Source organism: Marmota flaviventris, chromosome 13 (assembly GCF_047511675.1).
Source record: "Marmota flaviventris isolate mMarFla1 chromosome 13, mMarFla1.hap1, whole genome shotgun sequence".
Classification (NCBI taxonomy): domain Eukaryota; kingdom Metazoa; phylum Chordata; class Mammalia; order Rodentia; family Sciuridae; genus Marmota; species Marmota flaviventris.
Genome location: NC_092510.1, coordinates 39685696 through 39712947, shown reverse-complemented (window position 1 = coordinate 39712947; position 27252 = coordinate 39685696). Strand labels below are relative to the sequence as shown.

Sequence of the window (27252 nt, the reverse complement as noted above, 5' to 3'; positions counted from 1 at the left end):
ATGTTTTGACAATTGGATGGAATGGTCTGAAAGGGACACTCACTGCCAAAGAGAAGAAGTTGCCCTTTACTTTAGGATATTGAGGGGCAGATCCTGAAGAGCTACCAACTGGGGTTGCTGTCAGGGAGAGTATACCTGAGGTTTGGACTCAGGGATATCTGAAGCCCCTGTGCATGCTGCTCTTTGTTCTTATAAATCAGGGTTTTGTTTTTAATTTAATCTCCATAATTATGCTTTGAGTATTGCCCATGATGATCCAGAATCACTTTCATTAAAAATCTGGTTACCATACTGCTGTGGTTTAGATGAGTGTCCCCCAAAGGTCCATGTGTTAAAGGCTTGGTCCCCAGGCTGGCACTGTTGGGAAGTGGTGAACCTTTAAAAGGTAGAGCCTTGTGGGTGGTCCTTAGGCCCTGAGGGTACCCTAAAAGGAGATTGTGGTAACCTGGTCCCAGCCTCTTCTTCTCTGTATCCTAACTGCTGAGATGAGTAGTTTTTTGTTTTTTTTTTTTCTGCTATGTCCTCCTCTTATGATGTGTCACCCTCGCCAGAGAACCCAAACAATGTGGTCACTCAGTCTTGGACTGGAACCTCCATACCATGAACCAAAAGTAATCTTTACTCTTTATAAGTTAATTGCTTCAGGTATTTTGTTATAGTAACAGGAAGCTGACTAACACACCCTGGTGTGTGGGCTGAGCCAGTCTAGAAGAAAAGATGTATCATGTATCATTTTAAGTGCTCCTGATAGGCTGTGGGCAGCCCTAACCCAAACCACATTGAGTTAGGAATCTCTACTAAGTTGGGTGCCCCAGAAGTTGACTATGAGCCAACAATTCATGTACATGCACATGATTTATTAAGGAAGTGCTCCACAGAGAGGAGCAGGGAAGGGTAATATGTGGTAATATGTGGTCTCTACCTCAGCTCCATACCACTCTGAGACATAACTTAGATCTCAGAGTTTGTCCCACTTCAAGGCAAAGGAGCACTCCAAAGTCACTGATGTTGGGGAAGGATAGAGGACAGGCACCAGTTTTGGTTAAAAAGTACACAAATTCTGTGGAATGAGTTTACCAAGGCTGAGGGAGGGGTGGTACATTGCTAATCACAGAGATTAGAGGGGACCTGGGGAGGGTATCAGCAATCTCTGCACTGCACTTCCTCTCTCCTGCATCTCTGAAAAACTTGCTCTCTTTGAAAATTCTCCATTAGGAGAGAAAGTGAAGAGATGACACATTATTTATTTTAGGTATATCACACACCATTAAATACTGTTATTTCCTTTAGATAAAAGATTACAGCTCATTCATATTGAACTGGTCAGCAGTTAGTGACTGAGTAACTCACCATGATGCTCATGCTAAGACCACACTGTTGAGCACTGCTGGGTTGAAAAGGTCAAGGCAGGTGGTCAGCCAGGTTCTTGTGGATGGTTTCACACAATTGTGCAGACTCAACTCACACCAAGAAATAAAGCCCTCATTTAACTTTTCCAGTCACAGGAATGTGAACAGCAGACTCTGCACCTCTCCCTGTCCCCTATGAGGCCCAAAGTGGACTGGCCTGTTCAGGGAGGCTTCATACAGGAGACAAGATACAAACTGGGTCTTATACTGAGAGGAGAGAGGCCATTCGTGGCAGGAGGAGTGACCATATAGGCTGTTTGCAGAAAGTAAGACAGGCTCTTATGAGACCTAAAGGAAATATCCATCCTTCTGATATGGTGTGGTCACAGTATGGAGGATGCTAATGTCTTACTCTGTGGAGTCTGGTGTGCTAAACAATCCATGAGGATGTTTTCTTGAGCATGGCATGATAAACTCTATTGTAGGAGAGTCCACATGGAATCCCAGGATGGACCAGGGAAGGAAGAGCACCAGGAGGAGTTGCTCTTAGTGCCCTGCCCCATTTTGCTTCCTGGATCCCTCCACCCCTGCTCATGTGCAGGTGCTTTTAGGTTCTCTCTACTCAGGGTGCAAGATTTACCTCCATTCTGTGCCGTCTCTGTTCTCTGCTACTCCCTGAGCCAGAACTTGGAGCGCATCTTTGATTCTTATCTTTCTTTCATATTCCTGACTGCATTCAACTCCACCTTCAAAACAGAAACTGACCACTTCTCTGCATTTCCAATTATAAGCATCAGCATCTTTGATCTAGGGAGTTGTAACAACCCCTCCCTGGACTCTCTTGCCTGTTTTCCACACTGAAACACCAGTCCTTTTACAATGTAAGACAAACCACTCGCTTTCCTGCTCACCTCTGCTGACTTGCCATTAGAGAATATTGACTGCTAAGCCTTCATGTGCCTGAAAGCCTTACCTAGTGTGACACCCCCAACATTTCTCTAACCCTACATCCCACCTCCTACTGTTCCTTGCGTGCTCCTCTCCATCAGCTATTTTTGGAATCCATCAGTGACTTCCTTTTGCATGAACTTCTGTAGCTACATATCTGGCTCCCTCGCTTCATTCAGTTCTCAGCTCACAATGTCCTTTCCCCACAGAGGCTGCCCCTGACCTCCACACCTAAGGTGGCATGGAAAAAGCATGTAGGTTTGTTTGTTGTCCCCACAAAGTCTGGCTGAGCTCTCTGGAGACAGAGGACAAAAGAAAACATCTACCAGGGAAGGGAGTGGGAAGAAGAAGAGCCAAGAGAGGGCTAGGCAGTCAGAATCTAGAGGAAGACATAGGGAGGTTTCTTCTGTTAGGGTCAGGGACATCTCTTGGTCAAGAACATCTTGTGTCAGGATCAAAAAGTCACCATGAGAGTGCCACCATCCCAGGCTCCACCGTCACCAAGCAAACAAAGATGGTGCTCTGGAAACCCTGCAGATGTACTCAGATTGCAGAAGGTAAGCTGCAGGAGCACTTGCTTTATTTTTTCAACTGCATATACCTTGCTGCTGAGCCAGGATCAAACCAGGTGACAAACCTGCAGGGCAGTGGACAAGGAAAACCAAAAGTAGTGGTCCATTCTGTTTTGTTACTTCCATCTTCAATCCAACAGAAGAAGCCCCTTTCCCTAAGGGGCATGGCATCAGAATTCACACAGCAATGACAAGATATGCTAGGGACTATTCCAGAGAACCTGGGGACCCTTTGTCCTTACTCCTTCTTGATCAAGATCTGAATGATAGGCTCCTGGCTAAAAACTGAGAGTCATAGAGAAAGGGGAAGTGTGAGTCTGTGCCATGTGGTGGGGGACAGGAGGAAGTTATCAGACTAGATTCAGACACACCAGGACGCAAGCCTGACAGACACCAGCTGTGTGATTCTAGCTTCTCATCCCCAAAATGAAGTTCACAGTAACACATACCTCCTAGAGCTGTGGCGAGGTGCACAGCATCAAGTACGTTGCAGGGATTCTGTGTACACCCCTTGAATTGCAGTGCAGTCTTTAAAAGTGTGTCCCATTGACTGTTCACCTCCAGCTCTTTTCTGTGGGATTCGTCTGCACGATGTTCTTTCCTTCCCAACCTGAAATAAATCATCCTATGGTGGTGATTTTACACTGTATTGTAACAGTATCTGTTTCAGTCAGGGTTCTCCAAAGAAAAAACAGCCAGTCCAACATGTCTATTATGTGTTATGTGTGCCCGTGTCTGTCGAGAGCGGGGAGGAGTTGAATTTAAAGAAATTGGCTTATGTGACTGTAGGACCAGGCAAGTGACAAGTCTATAGGAGAGGACTGCAAAATGGACACTTGGGCAGGAGCTGATGGTGAAGACCAGAGACAACATTTCTTCTTTTCTAGTCCAGAGACAATTTCTTCTTTTTTCAGTGAAACTTTTGTGATTTTCTGCTCCCTTAACGTCTTTCACTGATTGGATGAGGCTTACCAAGTTTCCATAAAGTCAACTGGGTGTGGACATTAACCCCAACTCCTTCTCAGCAACATCTAGGTTTGTGTGTGATAAGACAAGTCTTCTAAAGCCTCATGGAGATGAGAAGTAAACCTGGCCATCACAGCTGCCCTCAAAGAAGGAAAGTGCCTACGTCCCAGTGGATAAATGAGAGAGTCTCTAGGAGCAGGTGGTGGAGATGCTACAAGGTTTCCCTACTGCACTAGGATGACAGCCAAAGCTCTTACTGAGGGTTAATGCATGGCCTGGCTCAGCCCCCAAGCCTCCCTCGGACCTCATTGCCTAGAGCTGTCTGACCTCACACCCGACTCCAGCCATGGCCTCCTTGCAGTCCCTCCTTCTGTAACTCTCTTCTCTCCTTACCAACTTAGCTAACATTCCCCAGCTCCTTCAACCTTTGCGCAAAGATCTCAAGGCTGCAGTTGCCACCACAGCTCCCAAGTCCATCTGCACTTCTTTCTTTCCTTCCAGAGCACTTAGCACCTGCTAGACAGTTTATTTAGTTCACTGTTTATTATCTCCCTTCTCTAGAATGTGAACTCCTCAAAAGGAATTTGTCTTTTTTGATTGTTGTTGTATTACAAATGCATAGAACAAGGCCTGGCATATGTGGTTCAGTGAATGAGCAGGAAGGCTAAAGGAGGGTGGTGCTGCTCTGGAGCCCAGAGGGTGGCGTTAGGGCAGTTGAGTGGAGCAATTCCAAGGGCACCATTCATGAGGTCTGTGCAACACAGCAACCCCTCCAAAGAGATGAACTGATCACCCAAAAAAGAAAAAAAAAAGTGAGTTCAAATTCCTCTTCTTTCTGCCAAGAGCAGTGAAGGCTCAGTAAAGGGCAAGTTCTTTGCTTTCTTCTAAGAGCTAAACTAGATTGAAAATTTGAACCCTTTTTATCTTTGTGGAAAAACGTACATTCTAGTTGGGTTTTTTAAATTCTTTTTTATGTTTTTACAAGTATTGTAATTATACATTGTGGTTCATTGTGATATTATTGCATAACAAATTTAATTCTGAAAAAAAATACTCCCCAAATTATTTCTAAGAAATGAACTTCATATAACCGTATTATTATGATTTTTGAAGAGAGACAGTCAGATGCATATACTGGAAATTTAAGCATCTTTTATGATTAATCAGTTGGTACATATGACTTCAGAATAAATAGTTTCTTTCCTCAGGAAATAACACCAAATTTTTAAAGTGTAAATGTCCAAAAGAGTCTTCTCACAATATTACCAAAATATTTTTTGATGGCAAGATACAAATCAAGACACATTCGCCACATATGGATTTGAACTTCCTTTCCTAGTATCTGCAAATTCAGTGACTTGCAATCTTCCATATCATTTGTCCTTATCTTCTCCTCTCAGCTGCCTCTCCTAAAACCTACTAATTAGAGGTTGAAATGTGTGCTTCAGAAAGATTTCTATTAACCACAACTAATCAGAGAAGATAAGATGATAAGATTGCAGTCCTAAATTAAAGAATATTATATTTTACTCATCCTGTTTCCACAATTCACTTCCTCTTTCCATAACATAAAAATCTTAGCTCTCCTCTCCATAGATTCTTAGAGTATATTTTGACATATTATACTCACATGGAGTATAACTTTCCATTCTTGTGGTTGCACATGATGTTGAATTTCACTAGTGGTGTATTCATATGAACACAGGAAAGTTATGTCTGATTCATTCTACTTTTTTTATTCCCCTTTCCCTTCCTTGCCTTCATTCCCCTTTGTCTAATCCAATGAATTTCTATTCTCCACTCCCCACTTATTGTGTGTTAGCATCTGCATATCAGAGAGAACATCCAGCTTTTGGTTTGGGGGGATTGGCTTAGTTTATTTAGCATGAGATTCTCCAGTTACATCCATTTACTGGCAAAAAGGCCATAATTTCTTTTTTATGACATTAATATTTCATTGTGTATGTGTGTGTGTATATATGTGTGTGTGTGTGTGTGTGTGTGTGTGTATACCATTTTCTTTATTCATTCATTTGATGAAGGGCACCTAGATTGGTTTCATAGCTTAGCTGTTGTGACTTTAGTTGCTATAAACATTGATGTAGCTCTGTCACTACAGTATGTTGATTTTAAAACCTTTGGGTATATATACTGAGGAGTGGGATAACTGCATCAAATGGTGGTTCCATTTCAATTTTACTGAGAAATATCTATATTCTTTTCCAGAGTGGTTGCACCAATTTGCATTCCCACCAGCAGTGTATGAGTGAACCCTTTCCCCCACATCCTCACCAACATTTATTGTTACTTGTATTCTTGATAATTGCCGTTCTGACTGGAGTGAGATAGAATATCAGTGTAGTTTTAATTTGCATTTCTGTAATTGCTAGAGATGTTGAACTTTTTTTCATATATTTGTTGGTCATTCGTATTTCTTCTGAGAAGTGGCTATTCAGTTCCTTTGCCCATTTATTGATTGGGTTATTTGTGGGGTTTTTTTGGTGTTAAGTTTTTGAGTTCTTTATGTATCCTGGAGATTAATGCTCTGAGATGTCGGTGGCAAAGATTTTCTCCCATTCTGTAGGCACTCTCTTCATGTTCTTGATTGTTTCCTTTGCTATGAAGAAGTTTTTTGGTTTGAGTCTATCCCATTTATTCATTCTTGATTTTGCTATTTGTGCTTTAGGAGTCTTGTTGAGGAAGTCAGTTCCTATGCCGACATGATGGAGAGTTAGGCCTAAATTTTCTTCTATTAGGTGCAAGGTCTCTGGAGACCAATCGTTCTAAAAGTGTGATCTGCAGACCAATGGTATCATTACCACCAGGGAACTTGGAAATGCTCCACAGTGATTCTGTAGTTCATGCCAGAACTATAATTAGAGACCCATTGTGCCATTGAAAAATTGCCCTCAGTAGTCTTCATGTATCCCTAGCAGCTAAGAAGATATTGAAAAATACAATATGGGATTGTTTTGTGTAAATAGTTGTGTAAATTGTTTTATGTAACTAGTTTATTCCAAATAAATAACTTTTCTTCTAAGAAATTTTGTCTATATGCCTCTTGCCTCACCCATTTTATAATTCCTAGACTAAATAATATTTAAGACCCTAAAATTATCTGGAAGCCTCTTTTCTGGTCCAGTATTCTTGGAGGAATACTAAACTTACATATCATATCTGTGCATATGGCCCTCTTTGGGAAATTCTGCATAAAGTCCTCAAGGCTTGTTCAATTTAAGAAGCACTTTCTAGAACCATGTCTAATCCCAGAGAAAACCAAATTAACTCTCACCACAAAGTCATATGGAATCACACTCTTGGAAAATGTGAATACTTGTTGAAGCTAAGGAAGAATTGCCTGCCTTTGACGCCAGGATTAACCATGGCCGTGAAATTCCTTGGAAAGACCTCATTGGTACTGATAACTATAAAACCCTAGAGTGGCTGGTAATAGAAAGCAGAGAAGGGTTCATGTCTGCCCTTAGTAGAACATGTGGACCCCAGATCACATTTTAATGATGAGGAAGATAAATTAAATGTGACCACCAGAACTCATGCTAAGCCTTGATTTTTTTTTTTTTCTATTTTTTCTTAAGTGGCATGTGTTAGGTTAGTACCGAAATAACAAACATACCTTCCAAAGGCCCTGGAGAGTGGTAGACATTAACTCAGACAGTCGTGGTCAGAGAGTTCAATGTGCCAAAACTGAGAAAATTATAATTGTCTCATTTGCTACATGTGTTAAATGTGCCTTCCTTGTACTTAGGGTCACTATGCCATTTTCATATTCTTGAACTAAGACCTGGACATATGTTTGTCTCTTCATGGAATTTTTTAAGATCCAAGAAATATTGCTTTCTAAATATCAGTTTGTGTTTGTGTCCATTTTCCATTGCTATAATAAAATACCTGAGACTAGGTTCTTTGTAATAAAAGAGACTTATTTAGCTCATGATTTTGGAGGCTGAAAGTCCAAAACAGCATGACTGGCAAGGGCCCTGTGGTTCATCACCTGGTGGATGATGTCATGATGGGAATAACGTACTAGGAGGAAAGATCATGTGATGAGACAGAAAGCCAGAGAGATTCTGGGGTTAGGCATGTTGTCTTATAACAACTAACTCAAGGTCCCAGGAGAACTACCTTAATTCTCTCTGAAAGCAACACCTTCAGTGACTTAACGAACTCCCTCCAGACCCCATCTCTTAATGGTCCCATTGCCACACTGGGGACCAAGCTTCTAACACATGAACCTTTGAAAGAAACCACATCCAAACCATAGCTGTATATCTTTTTCTTTCTGATCAGATTACAGTTCATAGTCATCAGCAACATGTTCTGATAATTTTTATTAACCAGGTCCAATAAAAAAAAGTCCCAGTTTGTAGCAATTGCCAATTTCTATGATGTAAATATTTTCATTGTGAACAATTTCAAGCTATCAATATGATGTTACTGCAGGGAAATTTTGGGAAAGATGTACACAGTTGGCATTCTTCAGTTGATACATGCCAGCTCTAGCATGTCATTGGAATATAGAGTTGAAAGCAGAGGGAAAGCATGGGGGTGGGGGGAAGCAGAGGCAATAAATTCATAACATTGTGGCTAAGAACAAATATCAGTTTTAATATAGGATTACATTTCTTTCTGTATTTATCTTTGTGTTTTTATGTAATCATTAACATTTTGTGCATAGCACTTTGTGTTTTCCTTTTATCTTTGTGAACATCACTTTAATAGGTACAAAATGCATCAAATAGATGTAAGAGTATTTATATGCTCTAATTGTAGACTTTTAAATAGCATTTCCTAATTTGGCATTGCTATATGTAATTAGAGATTCTAGAATCAATTTATTTCTATTATGGGTCTTGAAAAAGTATTCCCTGAGGCCATCTAGAAAGTTTATATAAACGCCCCCGCCAACAATATTTAAGAATGCCTCTCCCTGTAACTTCACTACCACCATTTCCTTTTTAAAGTTTTTGATAATTTGATAAATAAAAAAAGTTTTAACTTTGAACTGCTTTGCAAATATGCTGAACATTTCAATGTTCCTTATTATTCATTTCTCTTTTCAAGCATTTTCTGTTGATGTCAAGACTTTACGTAACCTCTCCCTGTGGTCCCTTTCCAGTCCCTGTGTCATCTTGCTTCTCTCAGTCCCCAGACTTATTCTGCATAGGCCTTACTGCCTGGGGATTGTCCAAGCACACAGCTGGGAGGCATGCTCATCCCCGCCCTGGCTACAGGACTTGTTCCCTCACTTCTTTCAAAGCTTTTAACCAATGCCATCTTCAAGAGGCTTTCCCTGGTCCCCTGTCTAAACTCACCATCCCTCATCCTTACTTGCCATCTGCTTTCTCTACATTATGCTTCTTCATAGCATTTGCCCTTGTCTGATGTTGTGTATACTGTATTTGTACATCATCTGCTTCTGCATAAAGAACATACGTTCCTTAAAGGCACTAAGTATTCCTGTCATCTCCCAAAGTATGGGATGCTTAGTGCATATCTGTCAAATATGAATAAGTATCTCCCAGCCCTGTATCTAAAGATTCAGTATTGTCTTTTTTTTAAATACCTTTATTTTTTTAAATTTATTTTTACTTCGTGCTGAGGATCGAACCCAGCACCTCACACATGCTAGGTGAGCACTCTACCCCTGAGCCACAACCCCAACCCCTCAGTGTTGTCTTTATAAAGTCAATTTGAACTTAAAAAAATTACCAAAGATGATAACCATTTGCAATATTGGTAACAAATACTTTATAGAGCATTCTTAAGGTTTTTTTTCCTGTTTTCCTTTTTTGGTACCAGGGATTGAACCCAGAGGCCACATTCCTAGTCCTTTTATTTTTTATTTAGAGACAGGGTCTTGCTAAGTTACTTAGGGCCTCACTAAGTTGTTGAGGATGGTCTCAAACTTGCAGTCCTTCTGTCTTAGCCTCCCAAGTCACTGGAATTACAGATGTGTGCCACCACGCCTCACAAGTATTATGTTTTTGGACAAGCAGGTTAATATTTTTATGTCACTAAATCTTCCATTATAACCTTTCCCATTCAAATTACATTTAAAAATTTTTTACTCATAAAAGTTTTTCCTATACTTCAACATTTTTATGGTTTGGTTTTTCATGTGACTCTTTAATGTATGAAGAATTATTTGGGCTGGGGTTGTGGCTCAGAGGTACAGTGCTTGCCTTGCATGAGTGAGGCACTGGGTTTGATCCTCAGCACCACATAAAATAAAAAATAAATAAAAATATAAGAAAAGAATTATTAATTTTCTTACATGTGATTAACTTCAAATCCATGTTGTTATAATGTAACTTCTAACTGGGTTTTGTTGCTGTTAATGATATCAGTTTTTCTTTTAATCATGCTCCATAATATTTTAAAGTTTAACTTGAGTACTTTCCTTTCCTGTAAAATCTGCAGAAGTCAAATCTCAATGGATATTTCTTCATTATCTCCAGATATTCCATGACAGTATCTCTCTATTTTAAAAGCACTTTTCAATATGGGGTAAACCTACTTGAGTTTGTTTTTGTTATCACTACAAGTTCTGATAAGATACAGCACAAATAAATGGAAATACAATAGGAAGTTGGGTTCCCAGAAGTGGAAATATTGAGGACTGAAGTCAGCTCTGCTTGCCTCTAGCCACGTCTTTCCTGGAGCACCTGCCAGGTGTTATTAGTATTGGCAAACCAGCCCTTTTATTGACACTGTGTAAAGCTCGTGCCTTCCCCATAGTGGCTGCTTGATAAATATTTGTGGACTGAATTGCATTGAACCTTAGGGCATGAGAACTTGCCAGGCAAGTATTCCAAGGATCAGCTTTCTTTCTCCATCTCTCTTGTTTTCTCCTTCTCTCAGCTTCGGTCCAGCACTGAGCTCCATCCAGACCTGCTCTCAGATTGCCTCACTGTGCAGCCCTTGCAGCCAGCCACTTCTCCAAGAGACACTGCTGCTGATGGCAACGTGGGATGCTCTCCCGGGCCTGGGCCTGACCTCTATCCGGGTAAGAACAACCAAGGCAGAACTAACCACAACACCCTTCTCTTCGGGCATTTCACTATGGCTAAAGGGAATGCTCATAGGAGGGAAAATTCTTCTAATATTATCTGTATTGGGCTTTATCAATGGGCTGCAAATTTCTCCCCTCCCCATGTAATTCCTGAGCTGGGTTTGGCAGCAGACTGTTTTTTTCTTACAAAGAAACAAAGCAAAATAATGCATTAGCTCTTTTAGTTCGGGACTTCTGCCAAAAGTTCAGTGCACCCAACACTCCCAGGTGTCTTAAATTTACTAGCTTGATTTAGACTCAAAGGAAATGTTTTCCCTTAAGCAGGTAACAGGCTGCATGTGGACTTCTTAATGAAACAGTGATTGTCATCTTTGCATTTTAAAAGGAAGCTCCTTTTAAAGGTCTAAAAAACTGTTCACATCAGTAAACCAACTTATAAGAATATTCACTAATTTAGGTCTGCCAACAACTGGGGGAGTGGAAGGAGAAGGGGATGATAATCCCAGACTACCTTTCTTCTGCTTAGGTTTGAATAATAGGTGACTCTATATGTGGAAAATTGCATGTATATAGTGAAAAATAAGAAAGGATTCATATGCAACAAAGAAGTTGTTTTTCTTTTACTTTCTCAGCCTGTCTTTTTGTGCATCTCTAAAATGGTGATGTACTTGTGCAAACATAATTACTCTCTTTACATATGGAAACTTCTTACTGTGTGCTGTGATTATGAAAACAAAGTCTCACCGACACCACATTCCAGACAATGGGAATTTCTATTTTCTATGAATTACAAAGCCCACTCCCACCCCCATCTGATTCCATAGCCAGGTTTGGCAGCAGTCTGTTCTTTCCTTTTGAAAAGTACTAATAAACCATAAAGAATGAAGAATTTACTGGTGCATTACAGTAGAAAAGAAGAAAGGCGTGCTTGTATAGCTTTTTAAATTTGACAGTTCTCATATGATCCAAATGCAGGGGAGAGGGACATTAAGCAACCGCTTCAAGAGCATCAGTCACCAAAACCTCCTTGATGATGCTCCAGTGTCATGGACCATTAACATGTGCTTTCAATACTTACTCTTGGAGACAATAGAGGCTCTGCTTTTTGAGACCCAGGGAGAAGAGATAAGCTTTGAAGGCCTGACCAAATCTTAAAGGTGTGCATATACTCATATCAAATATGCCATTGCACAGTGTAACCAACACATACATATTAATATTTTATATTAGATACACACATGAAAGAGTATGATTAGCTTTTATTTGTATTTGCCAAATAGTTGATATTTGAACATTTATTTCAGCCCATTAAATTAATAATCAGGTTAAAAACAACCTATAAAGCATTCCTCTACTTCTTCAATCCAAAAATCTACCTTTCTAAAGATCTGCAACCCAACATTTCAGGTCAAAGCTAATCAGAAGTGACTGAAAAAATGGACCAACATCCAATATAAATAGCTACCAGAGATGGGCCATTCTTCTTGCATTTAAGCCTCTTGGAAATGGTTTTGGAAGCCATGATATATGCATCTGGAAAAACATTAGTGCCTTTGTTGTGTGGAGCATATGGCGTGTGGTTCATTTTCAGAACCATCATATTTGACTCAGTGTATGTTTTTGTATTTCTGGTAGTGTCTTTAAAGTTTTGGAATTACTTGGTCCTCAAAAAGAACTTGAGCTCTTGGCTTCGAGACTCTAGCTGTGGCAGATAAGTTGCCATGATGGGTGAAGAGGTTGCCACAGTTATCAATGGAGCATCTTCAGGTTGACTGGTATTTTCTGTGACTTTGAGAATACTTGAAACAGGCAGGTGGCCATCTTACTCAACTTTGTTCCTAGAGTTTTACTTCACTAGTAGCTTATAACTGAAAATTTATCCTCTCTGCTTCTTTATTTCTAATTCCATCAGGTCCTATTTTACTTTCTTGGCTTCCGAATTTTTTTCTAATTGATTATGTTTTTTTTGTTTTGACAAATAGGCAACAAACCCAGAGGCAGAAACAGGTGAAAAGAAAATGTACAAAACAAAAATTGTAAGCTTTGAAAGTTCTAGAAATGCACTGGTGAGGAATGCATATGCACATCAGCTGCAAACCTACATGAAAGATCTATGGAAAAAGCCAAATCATGAAAAATGACAAAGGTGCAACAGGAAACTGTTCATCAATTAGTTAAATGTAAAATGTAAAGTGTTAAGGCAATTTGACAAAGATTAAGACTTGGCTAAATGGCAAGAGTACTTGGAGTTATTCCCTTTACATTCTATTATACAAAATTAAGACAATATTTGTTTAATGATTGTCTTTAATTAACCTTTAATTGCTAGGAATTTGATTCATCACAAAAATATTTCAGTGGAAACCTATTGAGTATGGATGAGCATAGTTAAATATGGCATTGAACGCCAGGATCTGTCTTAAGCCACTATGATTGAAGATTCATAGTCTGAAGATGTCCTGTTTTGACATGGATGTTTTTAATGGCTAGTATACCTTGCTTTACAAGGTTCCAGGAAAGGGAAAGTTTGCACAGCATTAGGATGAGCAGGACAAATAGCAGTTCAGATACATAGAAATCACACACATCTCCTGAAGTGTTGGCTTCTCTTATTGAAACAAACTTTTCAGGGTGATAACACAAAGTTTGATTGGAATGGATTGCCTGAAAAGACTTTCATTTCTGTAGAAGAAAATAGTGTCCCAGGTTAAAGGAACCAGATATAACTTGAGGCCACGCCGAGGATGATTTTAAATTGAGGTGTTTACTTTTCCACTATTCTGAAAAATCCCAGGGCTCCCGAGGCCTGCTCCTGAGCTAACCTGAGAGCAGTGTTATGATCTAACAGGAAGGCCGGGGCACTGATGAACAAGCCTCACGGCTGGCTCACTTATATTTTCTGCCCTTTTGTTCAGAAGTTCTGGACCCCAGATAGATAATGCCCCAGGCCAGCCTCTGTAAATTCAGGTGATTTATCTGATGATCTGGGATAGACTCTTTCATAGCCAGTAGATTGTGATATAAATGCTGTTTTGAAGGCCTGGTGATGTGTACATCTTATGGTGAGCTCCTGTGATTTGCCAATGAAGCAGGTAAATATAACTTTGGTAAGTGTACAACATCAGGCAGAGCCCGGACCAGTGCTGAGTCTTACTAATAAGTCCACTCACCAACAAAGAATACTGTATGGAAGATCATCTGCCCCATGAGTGATCATAAAATTATGCCTTCCTACAAACCAATGCTGCCCTATGGATTCAGTAAGACATGACCTTGGTATATGACATGAGCCCTGAGGACTTCATAAAGGCCATTGTAGTTGAGATGCTTGAGTCCCACAGAAACTGCCTAGCAAGTAAGGAGCTAATCAGCTGAAACAAGAGAAATCTACAAGAACGAAGGAATTTTATTGATACCCCTTTTTTGGGTTATAAATAATGCTTATGTTTAGATTTTACAAGTCCTGTTGAATTCCCAAAAATTTGAATGTAACTTTATGTTTCTCAGGAAAATAAATAGAGGTTTTGCTCAGATCTCATGTGGAAATATGGAAGGAAAATAAAGACTTCTTTTTAGAGCAGGAATTTTTGAAGTCATTCCCTTCCTTCCTCCCTTGTTACTGTGAATAAGGGCTCTTCTCTTACAATAGCATCAGTTTTTGTAATAAATAGCACTGTGTTAAATTTACATAGGATTAAACATACTTTATGAAACAGTGTTTCACTTTAATATAATTTTGTTGCATGTGTTTAATACATTTTCGACATTCTTCAATTACTGTCTTTGGATAGCTTGCAAAGTTGTGTTAGAAATAATTTTCCATAAAACTGCCTCATATAGTCTGTTCTCTAAAAGTGGTTGTTAATTTGGGGACTTTATTAGAGGTTTCTAAATCGACATCCACATTTCCCAGTAGGTTAACCTTTATAGGAGAGTTGTGAAGATAAAACAACATGATCTGCATAAAAGTCTTTAAAAGGACAGAGCACTATAAAAATGCACAGTTATTACTTGCATTATCTTCAAAAATGTTGCTATGCTTAGAATTCACAAAGGTGAAAAAGCAACAGAACCACTTTGGAACTGGCAGTGGACAGAAGGAAGTGGAGACTCACAATACAAAGGGAATTCAGAGAAACATCTGACAATAACATCTTTGTAGTGTCTCTTCAGATGATGCCTTGAGCAGCTGTCACAGTCTTTCATTGTTTTGGAGCATCTCTTGCATCTGCAGTTTACCCACTAAGTTGGATTGGAGAAACAGTGAGGGATGGAGCAAGCCTCATATTTCCTGTCACGGGCACTGAGAACTTTAACCTATAGATTTAGCCTTCCATAGTCCTCAGCCAGTCCTTCAACAGGCACCAAATCACTTAGAAGCCTTGGGAGAATGCAGTTTTCTGGACCTCACTCCCAGAGTTTCTGATTGTACAAATCTGTATCCCAAGTATTTGCATTTCTGCCAGATGTTTCTAACAAGTTCCCAGGTGACACTGCCTGCTGCTAGTCTAGAGGCCACACTTTGAAACCATTGCTCTGGATTATAAAATACGGAAATTTGACTTCTAGCAAAAACACAATCTGAATTTTGGTTGGGGGTAGTTAGAAAAAGAATTACTCTGTAGTATATTTTTCTGTTGCTCACTACAGAAGCCTATAGATGGATATTATGCTTTACATCTTGTGCCAATGTTTAAAATGGTGTTGCTCATACATTAAGAGTGAGATCCTAAAACCACTCAACTAAAGAAAATTCGAATGTCAATTACCAGCCAGCACAGGGCACATTTGCATGTATGAAGCTAATATTAATGTTTTTATATGTTTGCAAGCTGTTTAATTTGGTGTTTTCCATATCTACTTATCTCCTTGTATTCATGTTAGTTTTCATGCAAGATTAAGCTGAATAACTCAGTTTCAAAATATGCAGAAGTTTTTGCTGCAAAAATATTTTTATGGGTGAGCAAAAACAATTGCATACTTCATTTAAGAAGAGCGGAAAGTAGCAAGGCTGGGCAATTGCAGTTTTATTCCCATTGGGAAAAGTACTGGTTATCTTTAAACTATTATTTCTTCTTTTCCTCACTTAATATTATTTTGCCAGCACTTAAATGGGACATGAGAAGGGAAGATTGGATCTACTCTAAGTATACCCCAACCAGGTCTGAAGAACAGATGGATGGCAAGACAGAGAATTTAGGGTAGAATTTCTGAAATTAGAAGCTAAAGCCCTATGTGGTTAGGAAATTAAGAGCAAAACTACTGGGTCCAAAGTTCTAACTTCCTGCTTTAATTGAATTTACATTTCAAGAAAAGAAATAAAGCAATAGTTTTATCACTTTCATATGAAAAATAAGGGGGGAAAGTAACTGGACATTTCTAGTGTTTGTAGCCACAGAGAAAGTTCATGTTTCAAGTTCAAAGTATTTGCATGGGTACTAAAAAGAAATATTAAGAATAACACAGTTTTAAACACACATTTACAAGGGCATTATTGAATTGACAGATATTACTTATACTTTATAGTACTAAGAGTGTATTACAGGCACTGAATAGAGAGAGCATTGTGGGATTTGCTCATTCCACATTAATGAATCAACAGCACTGTGTCGGACTGGCTTCTGTGGAATCTTCCTCACTGTTGTCAGAGACTGATCTGCTTGCTCAGGTGTTCGGGCCATGAATCGGTCCATCTACACTGCCTTGACAGCTCACATTGATCATCAGAAGTTGCAGCCTCCTTGAAATCTTGTTTGTCCTCCCAGGCTGCTCTTGCCTCACTTCCAGGTCTCTGGTTTGTAGCTGGGATCTGGGCTTGCTCTTTGGGCTCTAGGCCTGTTCTGTGTTCGTGAGCTTATCTGCCTATGTCTGACTTCAGCTCTGACTATCCATCAGCTTTGGATTTCAGAGGTGAGTCTTACCCTAGAATTTCTATTTTTTTTTAATTTTTATTATTAGTTGTTCAAAACATTACATAGCTCTTGACATATCATATTAGAATTTCTATTAACACCTCATTATACCCTGAGAAGTCAAAGGTTTATAAGAATCACTGGAACCCTTTTCCTGGGGATGGAAAGTCCTTGTTTGCACCTTCTAGGAGTCAATAGCTGTGGAAAGTGAGCTACTTGCTCTTCAAGGGAGAGAGGGATAAGTTTTCATTGGCCATGTGTCGGCTCTGCTCCCCAGCCTGGTTCATAGGGAATTTCTGAGAAATGGGTGTACTTTATGAAAAAAGCAACTGAGCAATGTTTTTAGAGTATTTTGTAATAAGAAAGAAATTATCTAGGATCCGATCCATCAGTCTGGAGCACTCTCACCATTGTGGGTTATATCTATACACAACCTGAGAATGAGTACTCTTCTGTGTCTCCTAAGTCATACTTAGCTCATTACTGACCATATTTTGTATAGCCCCTCTAATCACCGGTGTGACCAATATATGCTCAAACATGCCACTTACAAGAGAAAATGACTCCTAACTTGAATTTCTTTCTTACTGAGATCAATACTGTATTACAGTACATAAAGAGTTCTTAGAATATGATAATGTTGAGCATCTATCAGTTATAATGCTTTTATCCAAATACTAGAAGAATTCATGTTGTAGTTCTGTTAAACACATTAGGGAATGGGTGCCACAAATCACCCACCGCCTTGATTGATTGATTTTAGAAATGAGAAAAAAGAAAAAGAAAAGAAAGCCTAAAGAAACTGAGAATGTCATCAGCTTCATTCAGTAGTTACCATCAGTGGTTAGTAGATTTGGGGTATTCAAAAAGAGTGCTCCTCCCACTTTGTTTGTCTTTGCTCTTTGGAGATGATGTGCTCTGGCAGAAAAATATGGAACTAAATCTAAAGTCCAGTGCTGGCTCTCCACTCCCTGGGTGTTTAGTTTGGGTATGTTACTTTTCTATAAAATGGTGGTAAGAATTCTGATCTCATAGAGCTGTTGTGAGAATTAAATAAGATAGCATAAAATGATTCAGTACACTCCATAGCAACCATCAGATACTCAACTGATATTCCTTTCTTTTTTTTTCTTCCTCTTTGTTTAAAGAGAATTAGTTGTGAACCAAGTTGCTGTGTGTGACAAGAAATAGAAACCTTTCTACCCATTTCTTTTATCCTGAAGGGTTCAAAGATCAGTATCCTGATATAAAGACTTCCTTCCAAGAAGAAGTCAAGATGAGGACTTGGACCTTGCACATTCTAAGACCTGTTTTCAGGTCCATAAATTAGACATTTTTCTGTTGCCGTTGAAAGTAGAAATAATACTTAGACTGGTTATATAGAGAGTGCCAGTGTGCTTATTTGAAAAATGAATTTAATGAAACTGTGAATTTGTGAAAGTGAGGCAGATAGAAGAAGGAAGAAATTTGATTGACAGCCCCAACCAGAACAATCTTATGTAGTCACTGTTTTGGCATTGCTGGGGTATAGCCTGATGTCATTTTGTAAGTAGACTCTTCCAGACTATGTCATTTATCTCAAAATATACTCCAAGGAGTTCAGAAAACTATTCTTGACTATTTGCTTTCCTCAAATTTAATTCTCATATTTCAAAAACAGTTCTTTCTCATGATGGATCTTAATAGTAATTTATTAACGGTAATTTATTAACAGTAGGGATCAGCAAACTACAGCCCATAGACCAGATCTGACCTGCCTTCTATTTTTGCATGGCCTAACAACTAAAGATGGTTTTAAGATTTTTAAATATAAAAACAAACAAACCTATTAGCCTGATACGAGAATAGTTGCTTAAAGAATTGTGGACACTGCCTCTTGCCTGCAAAGCCTAAAATACTTACTAACTATCTGACTCTTTCCAGAAAAGGTTTGTTAACCGTCCACCCCCTTCAAACTTACATCTGGCACATTTATCAAAGACTAAGTGAAAACAAGGAAGCCAGAAAGTGAAGTAACTCAAATAAATTAATTAAAAAAGAGACTACATTGTGAGACAAGTTAGGATCCTGTAATACATACTGGTTTTGTTGATCTCTGTAACATTTTAGATTTAGCAGACCCTTAGTTGTCTTCTGGCTGATGGGTTTTTAAAGAATTTTGTAAGGTCTGGCAATTAAAACAGATGACAGCAGAACTGTTTCCCTTGAAGGGATCCAGACCACTTGTACTGCCTACCACTCCTACTCCTCCCTGGGGCGTTCTATGGAACCTCCAAATGAGAGGTTCTCAAACAACCAAAGCTGTCAAATTGCAAAAGGCATCTGCACACAAGCAACTCAGGCTGCTGTGGGTGGGGTGGTGGTGAGGGTTTGTCCTGGATGAGGCTGCCAGAGGAAGGGGCTGCCAGAGAACAGGGGTCTCAGTTCTAATTATGATGAGCCAAGGCTCCTCAACAGAAAGGTATTTCAAGAACTATATTTTTAAAAATTGAAGCCTCTTGTAGAAATGTAAATTAACAACTAGGATTAAAAAAAAGGTTGAAATATCAAACTTGAAGGACCCACCTGGCCATATTCTCATATTCTCAAGGGAAGAGGTTTGCTTCTTCAAAATCCACTCTCTACCTGCAATGAAGATGTTTGCAACTGATATAAAGTGAAGAAGGCTGAACTCACTATTACATAGATGGAGCAGAACTTTAAATAAAAATTCCTTGAAAAAGACTACATATGGGCATAAATCCATGATAACATCTGAGTGACTTCTCAGTGTCTTGAGAGTAAAATAGTTTGCTAGAAGGTAACACTAAGCACCTGAAGGCAAAGTGGAAGAGTATAGGCAAGTTAAAAAGAAGAATGGGCCTTGCCTAGAGTCACAAAACAACTGCCTGTGCAATTTTGCCTCAAGCTAGTAAAAATGGCAAACTTTTGGCCCTCACTCACCATACCCCAGTCCTCCAAAAAGGCTGTTGTTACATCATTTGACAGACCTGGAAAAGAAGGAGATTCCCTGTGTGAGTTTGGAATTGGTAGGTCAACCCTGGATTTGGCTGGAAAAATATTGTATTAAATACTGGGTTGGCTGTCTATATGCTTATCTTTTTCTAAAAAACCTTGCTCTGAAGTGGTTTCAGAAGTCATGTGAAAGTCCATGGGTGAGATTGTCCCAGCAGACTCTGAAAGAGAAGCAACATCTTTTATGGTCTTTTATGGCACAGGCAGGAGATACCTAAGGAATGAATAATAAGTAGTTAGGGAACCAAATGTGTTTTACTGAAACTTTAGTTTTTTGTTTTGTTTTTGTTTTAATGGCCAAGTTAGACTTGACTTCCAAACAAACAAATGAGGAGCATTTTTAAAGGACCTCCAGGAGTAGTTACCCATGCTACTCCATCTTCTTTCATTTTGTTTTCCCACTCTCCCCAAATGGGGTTAACATAACACATGAGCCAGGAACAAATGATGATTTCCTATAGGGCAGTCTGAGTGGTTTACTTGTTCAAGTTATTTTACTGACTTTCGGTGTAACAAACTATCTGAGGGTGAATATGTAGGAACGTTGAGAGGTAGAAGGAAAAAAGGTAAAGCATGAGATTTGAGGTTGGATATGTCATGCATTGTCTGGAAAGATCCAAGAGGACTGCACGAAGTGTTGGTCCCACAGAAATTGAGAGAGCTGCCAGAATGATGCCCCTCTACTTGGAACAAAATGTCTTTGTTCTAAAATACTGATGTTTCAGGAGCTTTTCTGAACATGAAGTTAATTACACCTGGTATTTCAGGATGTTTGATGGTAACCTTTGGCATTTATATGGATGACATCAACCATTATCTTCTAGTTGTATCATCCTGTATTCCAGAAAGGCATGTAAGCGTGCATCCTCTTCCAAACACTAATAACTTCTTCCCTGGCTATAAATCCAGCGGCATGATGTGGAAATGTAATTGGGAAGCCTACACAGAAGTTTGGAGCTCATGGGGGAATATCTATTTGTAAGAGAGCCTGAATATTCATGTAACTGTCCAGACATCAATAAATTCTCATTTTACCTTATTTATTTCTGTTCCCCAGTGAACAGCAGCACTCGTAAGCTCAAAGTTAATAGGCATGTTCTTCAGAGCTGTGCCCTCACTTACCTTAATGCAATATCTCGCTAACACATTTGTTTATCCGTTGCCAGGTAGCTCTCCCATCAGGTGACATGAGAGTGTTTTCTTTGTCTTAGTGCATGGGAGACAGTTGCCATTGTTTGCCATCAATTAGCTTAGGGTAGCATGTCAAGGATGTACGGTTGGTGTCATTTTAGTCTGACAGCCACCGGATCTGGTTGAGAAGGGATTGTTTCATTATCCTCTTATCAGGGCTGCTGGATAATGACACTCCACACTGCAAAGAGGGGAGGGAAAAAAAAGACAGGCAGAAAGAATAGATTTTTAGCAATTGGCAATATTAAAATTATTCATGCCGCAAGGAGAAGAGAAAGATTAGAGGGATGAATGTGGAAACCCTTAAGAAGGTACTTCTTCCTGATACAGGTGGAGGATGGAGTGACACCCTTTCTGATGGAGAGGCAGGCAAAGAGGAAATGCCCAGACATCATCAGGAAAGAAAAAGGAAATCTCCTCCTCATCAGCCACAAGGCAAGGATTAGTGGAGGAATCTCTCCCATTCCCCAATTAATTTCAGTGTCAAATGCAGGCTTCTAAATGACCCTGACCAGGCATTCTCCTTACTAGAAAACTCTTTCCGGTTTGGGCATTTAGGTTGGGGAGCATTTTCCATTGAACGACAGTGCAATTATATTGCTCCAAAATGAAATTCACAAAACACACAGAAAGTACCGGAATCCAAATTTTCACTATTGGGGGGCCTATTACCAGTTACCCCCAACATTGGCCATTTTCTTAAGAATGCCTAATGAAAAGTCTTTCTTTGAATTCTAAAAATTAACGGAGACTGGATCTTTGTGCACTTGGAGAAACAAACAAAAAGAAATGCTGAAAATGTAAAAATACTTCAAGATAAACTAAGCTTCAAGAGGGACAATTGTGTTGACATTTTAGTAACAGCCCATTTTCGCTCCTTAACGAAGTGCAGTCATGCATGAAAATGACTTGTTATCTTTTAAACTGAAACACATTATGGGTTGTAATTCAAAGGTGTGCATTACTCCTTCAAAATAAAGTACAACATTTTAACCCTATGAGGATTCTTTTTGCAGGACCCAAACCCTTTTTAGTAACATAAAAAAAATTGAACAATAAAAAAACTGATTGAGGAAAAGGTGTGAAATGCTTCTGCATTTTAAAAGGACTCTAGTCTGTAGTTTATATGCATTCTTCCATCTGTAATTTAGACAGGAAATCATACTTCATTGGAGATTTACCATTTGAGAGCAACATATGCCTTTGTCTTTCTCTAATCTGATTAAAATGGTAATAATTGTAATAACAGACAAATAATAGCAACAGTGATTTATGAGCATTTAGCTATAGTTCAGGCACTGTGCTTGTGGGAGGTTTTTTGTGCATTATATAATTCTCACAATCCTATGAATTATGTTATCCTTATTTAAGAGGAAGAGATTGGGACTGGTTAAATGACTTGCCCAGAACTCTTTTGTGAGTAATCACTAAAGCCAAGCAGCCAACACAGTTCTATCTGATTCACGTTGTGCTTGCTTTGTTCCATTTGTTATCACCCTGACGCTGTCTCTCTCAACCATCCCATTTCTGATGAAGCCAAAGGAGCCAAAATTTCCATTGAGGCTTGACTGTTTCCCGAACTCTTCCCAGGTCCAAATTTCTCCTCTGGGAAGAAAGAGAAACGAGATTGAGTTCACTGTTCACATGGGTCCTCTAATTCTTTTTAATGTCTCTGTGAAAGCTGATTTACCTTGGTTTCATTGATTAGCTTACCCCTCTGCGCCTTGACCCTGGAAATACTGCCCAAGAAATGAATGGTCAGCCCATACCTCCTCTCATGTGCCAGTCACCAAACGATTAATGTCATTTCTCATGATCCCAACATTACTCTGACACTCATTATAGTGTATTCACCATCTGTGGGTAAGACTGGTTCCTTTTTCCTTTGAGAATAAGCCAGAGCAATACCATGGCTCTTCAGTAACCCTAAGTGACTCCAAATGCAGATTTATAAAGCAGCTCAGTAGCTTCAGATCAGCGGTGAATCTTTTCTTGGTGCAGTATTGACAGTAGCCTTTCAGCCCAGGACATGGTGTTTACTGTGGTAAAGGGTGCATATAGCTGATTGCTCATGAATAACCCCTCCAGGCCTTCCTTCTGTTCCCACCAGAGGATCAATATGCCTCTGACAAGCATCTGAAATCTTTATTTGGGGAAAAAGCACATTTCCTACCAGCTGTTTGTTTTCCAAACCAAATAATTCAGTTAATTTCTAGCCTGAATTAAACTTCAGAGCCAGAAATCTTCTCTTGTCAGTGCTGAGGTGCTTTTAGAATGGGCAGAAACAGAAATGGGAATATACTTTTTTCACTCTTACTGACAGTGTGACGGTTAAGGCTGTTCATGTGCCTCTTAACTGCTAGCAGCCTTTGCAAAACAGAGTGCTCAGAGGTCCTGGTACATGACACTCTCATTCTTTATTTGAACCCATCTTGCCATTGAGAAGCAATAAGGGTGGTGTTCAGGGGTATGTGATCTGATATATATCATCCTGATTCAGATTCCAGCTTTAATATTTACCCATCAAGAGGCCTAGGCCAGGTAACCCACTCAGAAATCAGATTAGGGTTCAAGTTTATCACCGGTAAACTGGGAACATGTTTATAAAATACTTGAAATAAGTACTCATTAAATCTTAACTACAAATTCCCTGGTGTGGGGCAGCAAGCAGATGAAATGCAGCTGAGATAGAAACTGGCTACCTGCTACTCACAGTGTGGTCTCTGGATCACTTGGAGGGTTTGTTAGGAATTTAGAAACTCAACATCCCTTGTCCCCAAGACACAGCAAAGCAGAATATACATCTTGCTCTGATGATTTCTTTGATTTGATGATTCAAACTTGAGAAGCAAAAAAAAACTTGAGAAGCAGAGCTCTAACTTCCCGTTCAGTTTTGAATAGGAAAGTATATTGCATATACTTCAGCCTGACAGGGAGGTCTTCATCTCTGCCCACCAAAATGATGAAAACACATTTACCAAGAGATGCCTATGGTTGACTTCCCCAGCTCTCGGGATGGGCCTGAAAAAAGCAGTCTTTATTTGGGGATGCTACTAACACACCTTGCCTCCCAGTGAATGCGTCACAGTTGATGTAGCCCCGAGGCTTCATTGTCCACACCCACTAGAAATATAGATTAATACTTTTCATTTGGCCAGAGAGAGCTGCCTATTAACCCTAATTAACCTGGGCTAGTTAAAGGCACCAGCCTAGAATGCCTTAGTCCCGATGGCCCATGAGATGGAATCTAAGAGCCACATAGATCAACAGATGCTGCTCTGTAGAAATTATAAAGCCCACTGAGGCACCTCCACCTACCTCTAGTGGAGAGGGATAGGTAACTGCTGTAAGCCAGGCCCCAAAGAGAAAGAAGGCAAAGCAGCAGGGTGGCGAGCTGCTGGGCTTCTCTTAGAAGCCAGGCTCACGTATTCATCGCAAGACCAGGTTTTTATTTCCTTGGGGAGTTCACCATCTCTTAATCACAAAAGCAATAAGGATTTCCAATATGTTCCTGTGCCGTGCCTAATCAGTTGTTCCAGCTGCCAGTCATCAGCCATGACTGGAAGTTCACTTAAAAGCCCTCTTCCAGCTTTGAACACAGCACTGACCCCCAAGGTGACACAGACAATGAAGGCTGCCTGTGTGTGCTGCTTGATTTGATCACAACAGTTTTGTTAATATTGTCCTGTATTCTGGAGGGATCCGTTCTCTTCCTTATGCTTTGATCGATAGGCCGCGTTGTATGCCCCCTTGGTTGAGTTGGGAAAATCATTTTGAGTGTGCATGGAAGGAAATTTTTCCTTTTGTGAATGACCTCATAATTTCATTCTAACATGGAGATTTTTCTTCCTAAGGTTAGAAATCATTTGGCAAAGTTTGAGTATTTGTCAGTAAGCATGTTTTGTAGTGAGTAAGTCTGTGAGAAGTCAGCAGGTATTCAGGCTCAAAGCATTAAAAGAGATTAGCACCTGCCTCACCTGCCTGGTACCAAGGAGGTGCTGGAATATTGTGTTTTAATGAACAAATGCATAAATACATTTGAAAAATTCTTGGGCTATGGTAATTAAGATTGCTTCTGGATGTGCAGTGTGATAAAATCAGATATTCCTAGAAGTTGTGTAAACTGAAAAGACATTTTCTGTGCCATAATGACAATTTCTGAGAAATACAGGTCTTTGGTAGAGGCTTGGGACAATCCTATTGAAGCCATAGCTATCTGACTCCAGAGAGTTGTTCATTTTATTAGAAGGGTATGTGAGATGGGAATTGGATGACTATTAGAAAGTGTCTCAATATTTTCTCCAAATTTCTTGGCATTATTTTGGTCACAGGTGTGAACTACAACCAGTAATCCTATCCTGAATTCTGTATGCCAAGTGATCTATATAAACATTGAATTATAAGCTTTTACTATTAGGTTGTAACTCACCAGAAACAAGATTTTCCTATACTTCTCGTACCATTTAATATGGAAAGAAGCAGGTCATGTGCTTTGTTTTAGCATCAGGGTGATTTATTAAATCCTCCATAAGAAATTGTTCAGCATACTTTCCAAACTCAGAAACTTTACATTGAACTCTGAAGCCTTATATTTCTTATTCTTATGAGGCCCCTGTCAGAAGAACACTTCCTATTTCGGTGTCATGAATCTGCTGTAGCAGTAAAGGGCCTGGGCACATGTGGACCTCAGCACAGTTGGAAGACAGGTTCTTGAGCCTTTAGCCCTGTACCAGACACCTTATATATGTCTGCCTCACAACCTCTCCAACACTTACCTCTCCTGGCCATTGCTGTGGCAGCTGTTAAACAGGCATAGCTTGACGGTCCCTTGCATCAACTGCACCACATGCTCCTGTTTTCTGCCCCAAATTTTCTCCAGTGCTCCACTGTGGGTCATATGCATACCTTGAAGTATGGAAATTAACACTTCCCTGGGGCAACCCTTGACCAATGGGGATAGGAGTTGGTAGATAAAAGTTCCTTTCTGTCCATGTCCTACACACTGAGCCCCACAATGGAGTCCATTGGCATTTAGAGTGGGTTTGTCTTTGTTCATTCAACAAACACAATGTTGTTGGAGATACCAGGCACCAAGGATGTCTTGTTCCCTAGTATACCCCAAGACCTAGCTCCTTGTCTGCTACGTGGGAGGTACTCCATAAGTGTTTGCGGAATAATTGTCTGCTCAGAGCATAATGAGGTAGAGGACATTATGAGCAAAAGCACAGTAGTATAAATTGCCATGAAATGTTTGAGATGTAGTCAGATGTCTCCTTTGGCCGAAGCTTAGGGGGTATTGTGGAGCCATAAATAAAATAGTGTATTAAAGTGCTTTGAAGTTCAATGCTCTATACTATTAAGTCTTGGTATTTTTGTAGAATTGATGTAAACAAGTCTTTTCCCCTGGCTGGGTTGCAACCTCCTCAATGACAGAGATTCACAAATGTAGAGTGGCTAATGTGTAGTAGACACTTAATAAATATTGAATTAAAAATAATGGTGGATGATGGATGGATGGATGGATGGATAATGAATGGTTTGGTCCTGACTATTAAATAAGATGAAGAACAGACCTTCAACCAATTCTGACTTTGAGTGAGTGACAGGCTATGAACAATACTAAAATTTCCAGCCTACTTCATTGTGCTAATACCAAATGTAGCAAAGTAGTTAATAGAGACCACTGGGAAATACCACATTTTCTGTGGTACCACAGAGTAGAGCATAGAGTATGCACCACAAGTTCTCTGTTGCCCACTGGGTTATAAACAGCAAGGGCAATGCTTCCCTTGTGATAAACACAAAGACATACTACAGAAATACCTCCAGAGGAAAATAAGTGATGGGTATATTCAGCAACTACAACAACAACAACAACAGGCTAACATTTGTACACTAAATTGGGGCAGGGGGAGTTAGCCGCACTTTCTCTGTGACCTCTTATTATTCCATTAGTTTCTGGAATAGTATATAAAACACCAAGCTCCATGCTCACAAACACCAATGTTGAAACTATTGCCACAGTTGATCCAAATAGCCTTTTCCCCTGAGTAAAATTATTATTTGGAATACAAGCAGAATTGTGGTTCCCTGAGCTAGCAGAGCATAAATGAGGGTAGTGATTCATAAGGTGACTCTAGTGAGTTTGCAAATGTGCAACTTTTATAGAGGCTGACGCACACAACAGAGGCTTTGCCTTGCCTTTTGAGCTGGTAAGCACTTTCTGGCCTCACTACCTCTTCAGGATGCTGAGGGCTCTGGAGGAT

The 27252-nt window shown here is 39.7% G+C and overlaps 1 protein-coding gene across 2 annotated transcripts in view; it reads left to right on the top strand.

Annotated features, from left to right (window-relative positions):
• Positions 1 to 27252, top strand: part of Glis3 (GLIS family zinc finger 3) — a 419818-nt gene that overhangs the window by 349550 nt on the left and 43016 nt on the right. For both annotated transcript variants that reach the window (XM_071600430.1, XM_027943102.2), the window contains exon 6: positions 10718 to 10862. In XM_071600430.1, the coding sequence (XP_071456531.1) occupies positions 10718 to 10862 (145 nt within the window). The remainder of the gene's footprint in view (positions 1 to 10717; positions 10863 to 27252) is intronic.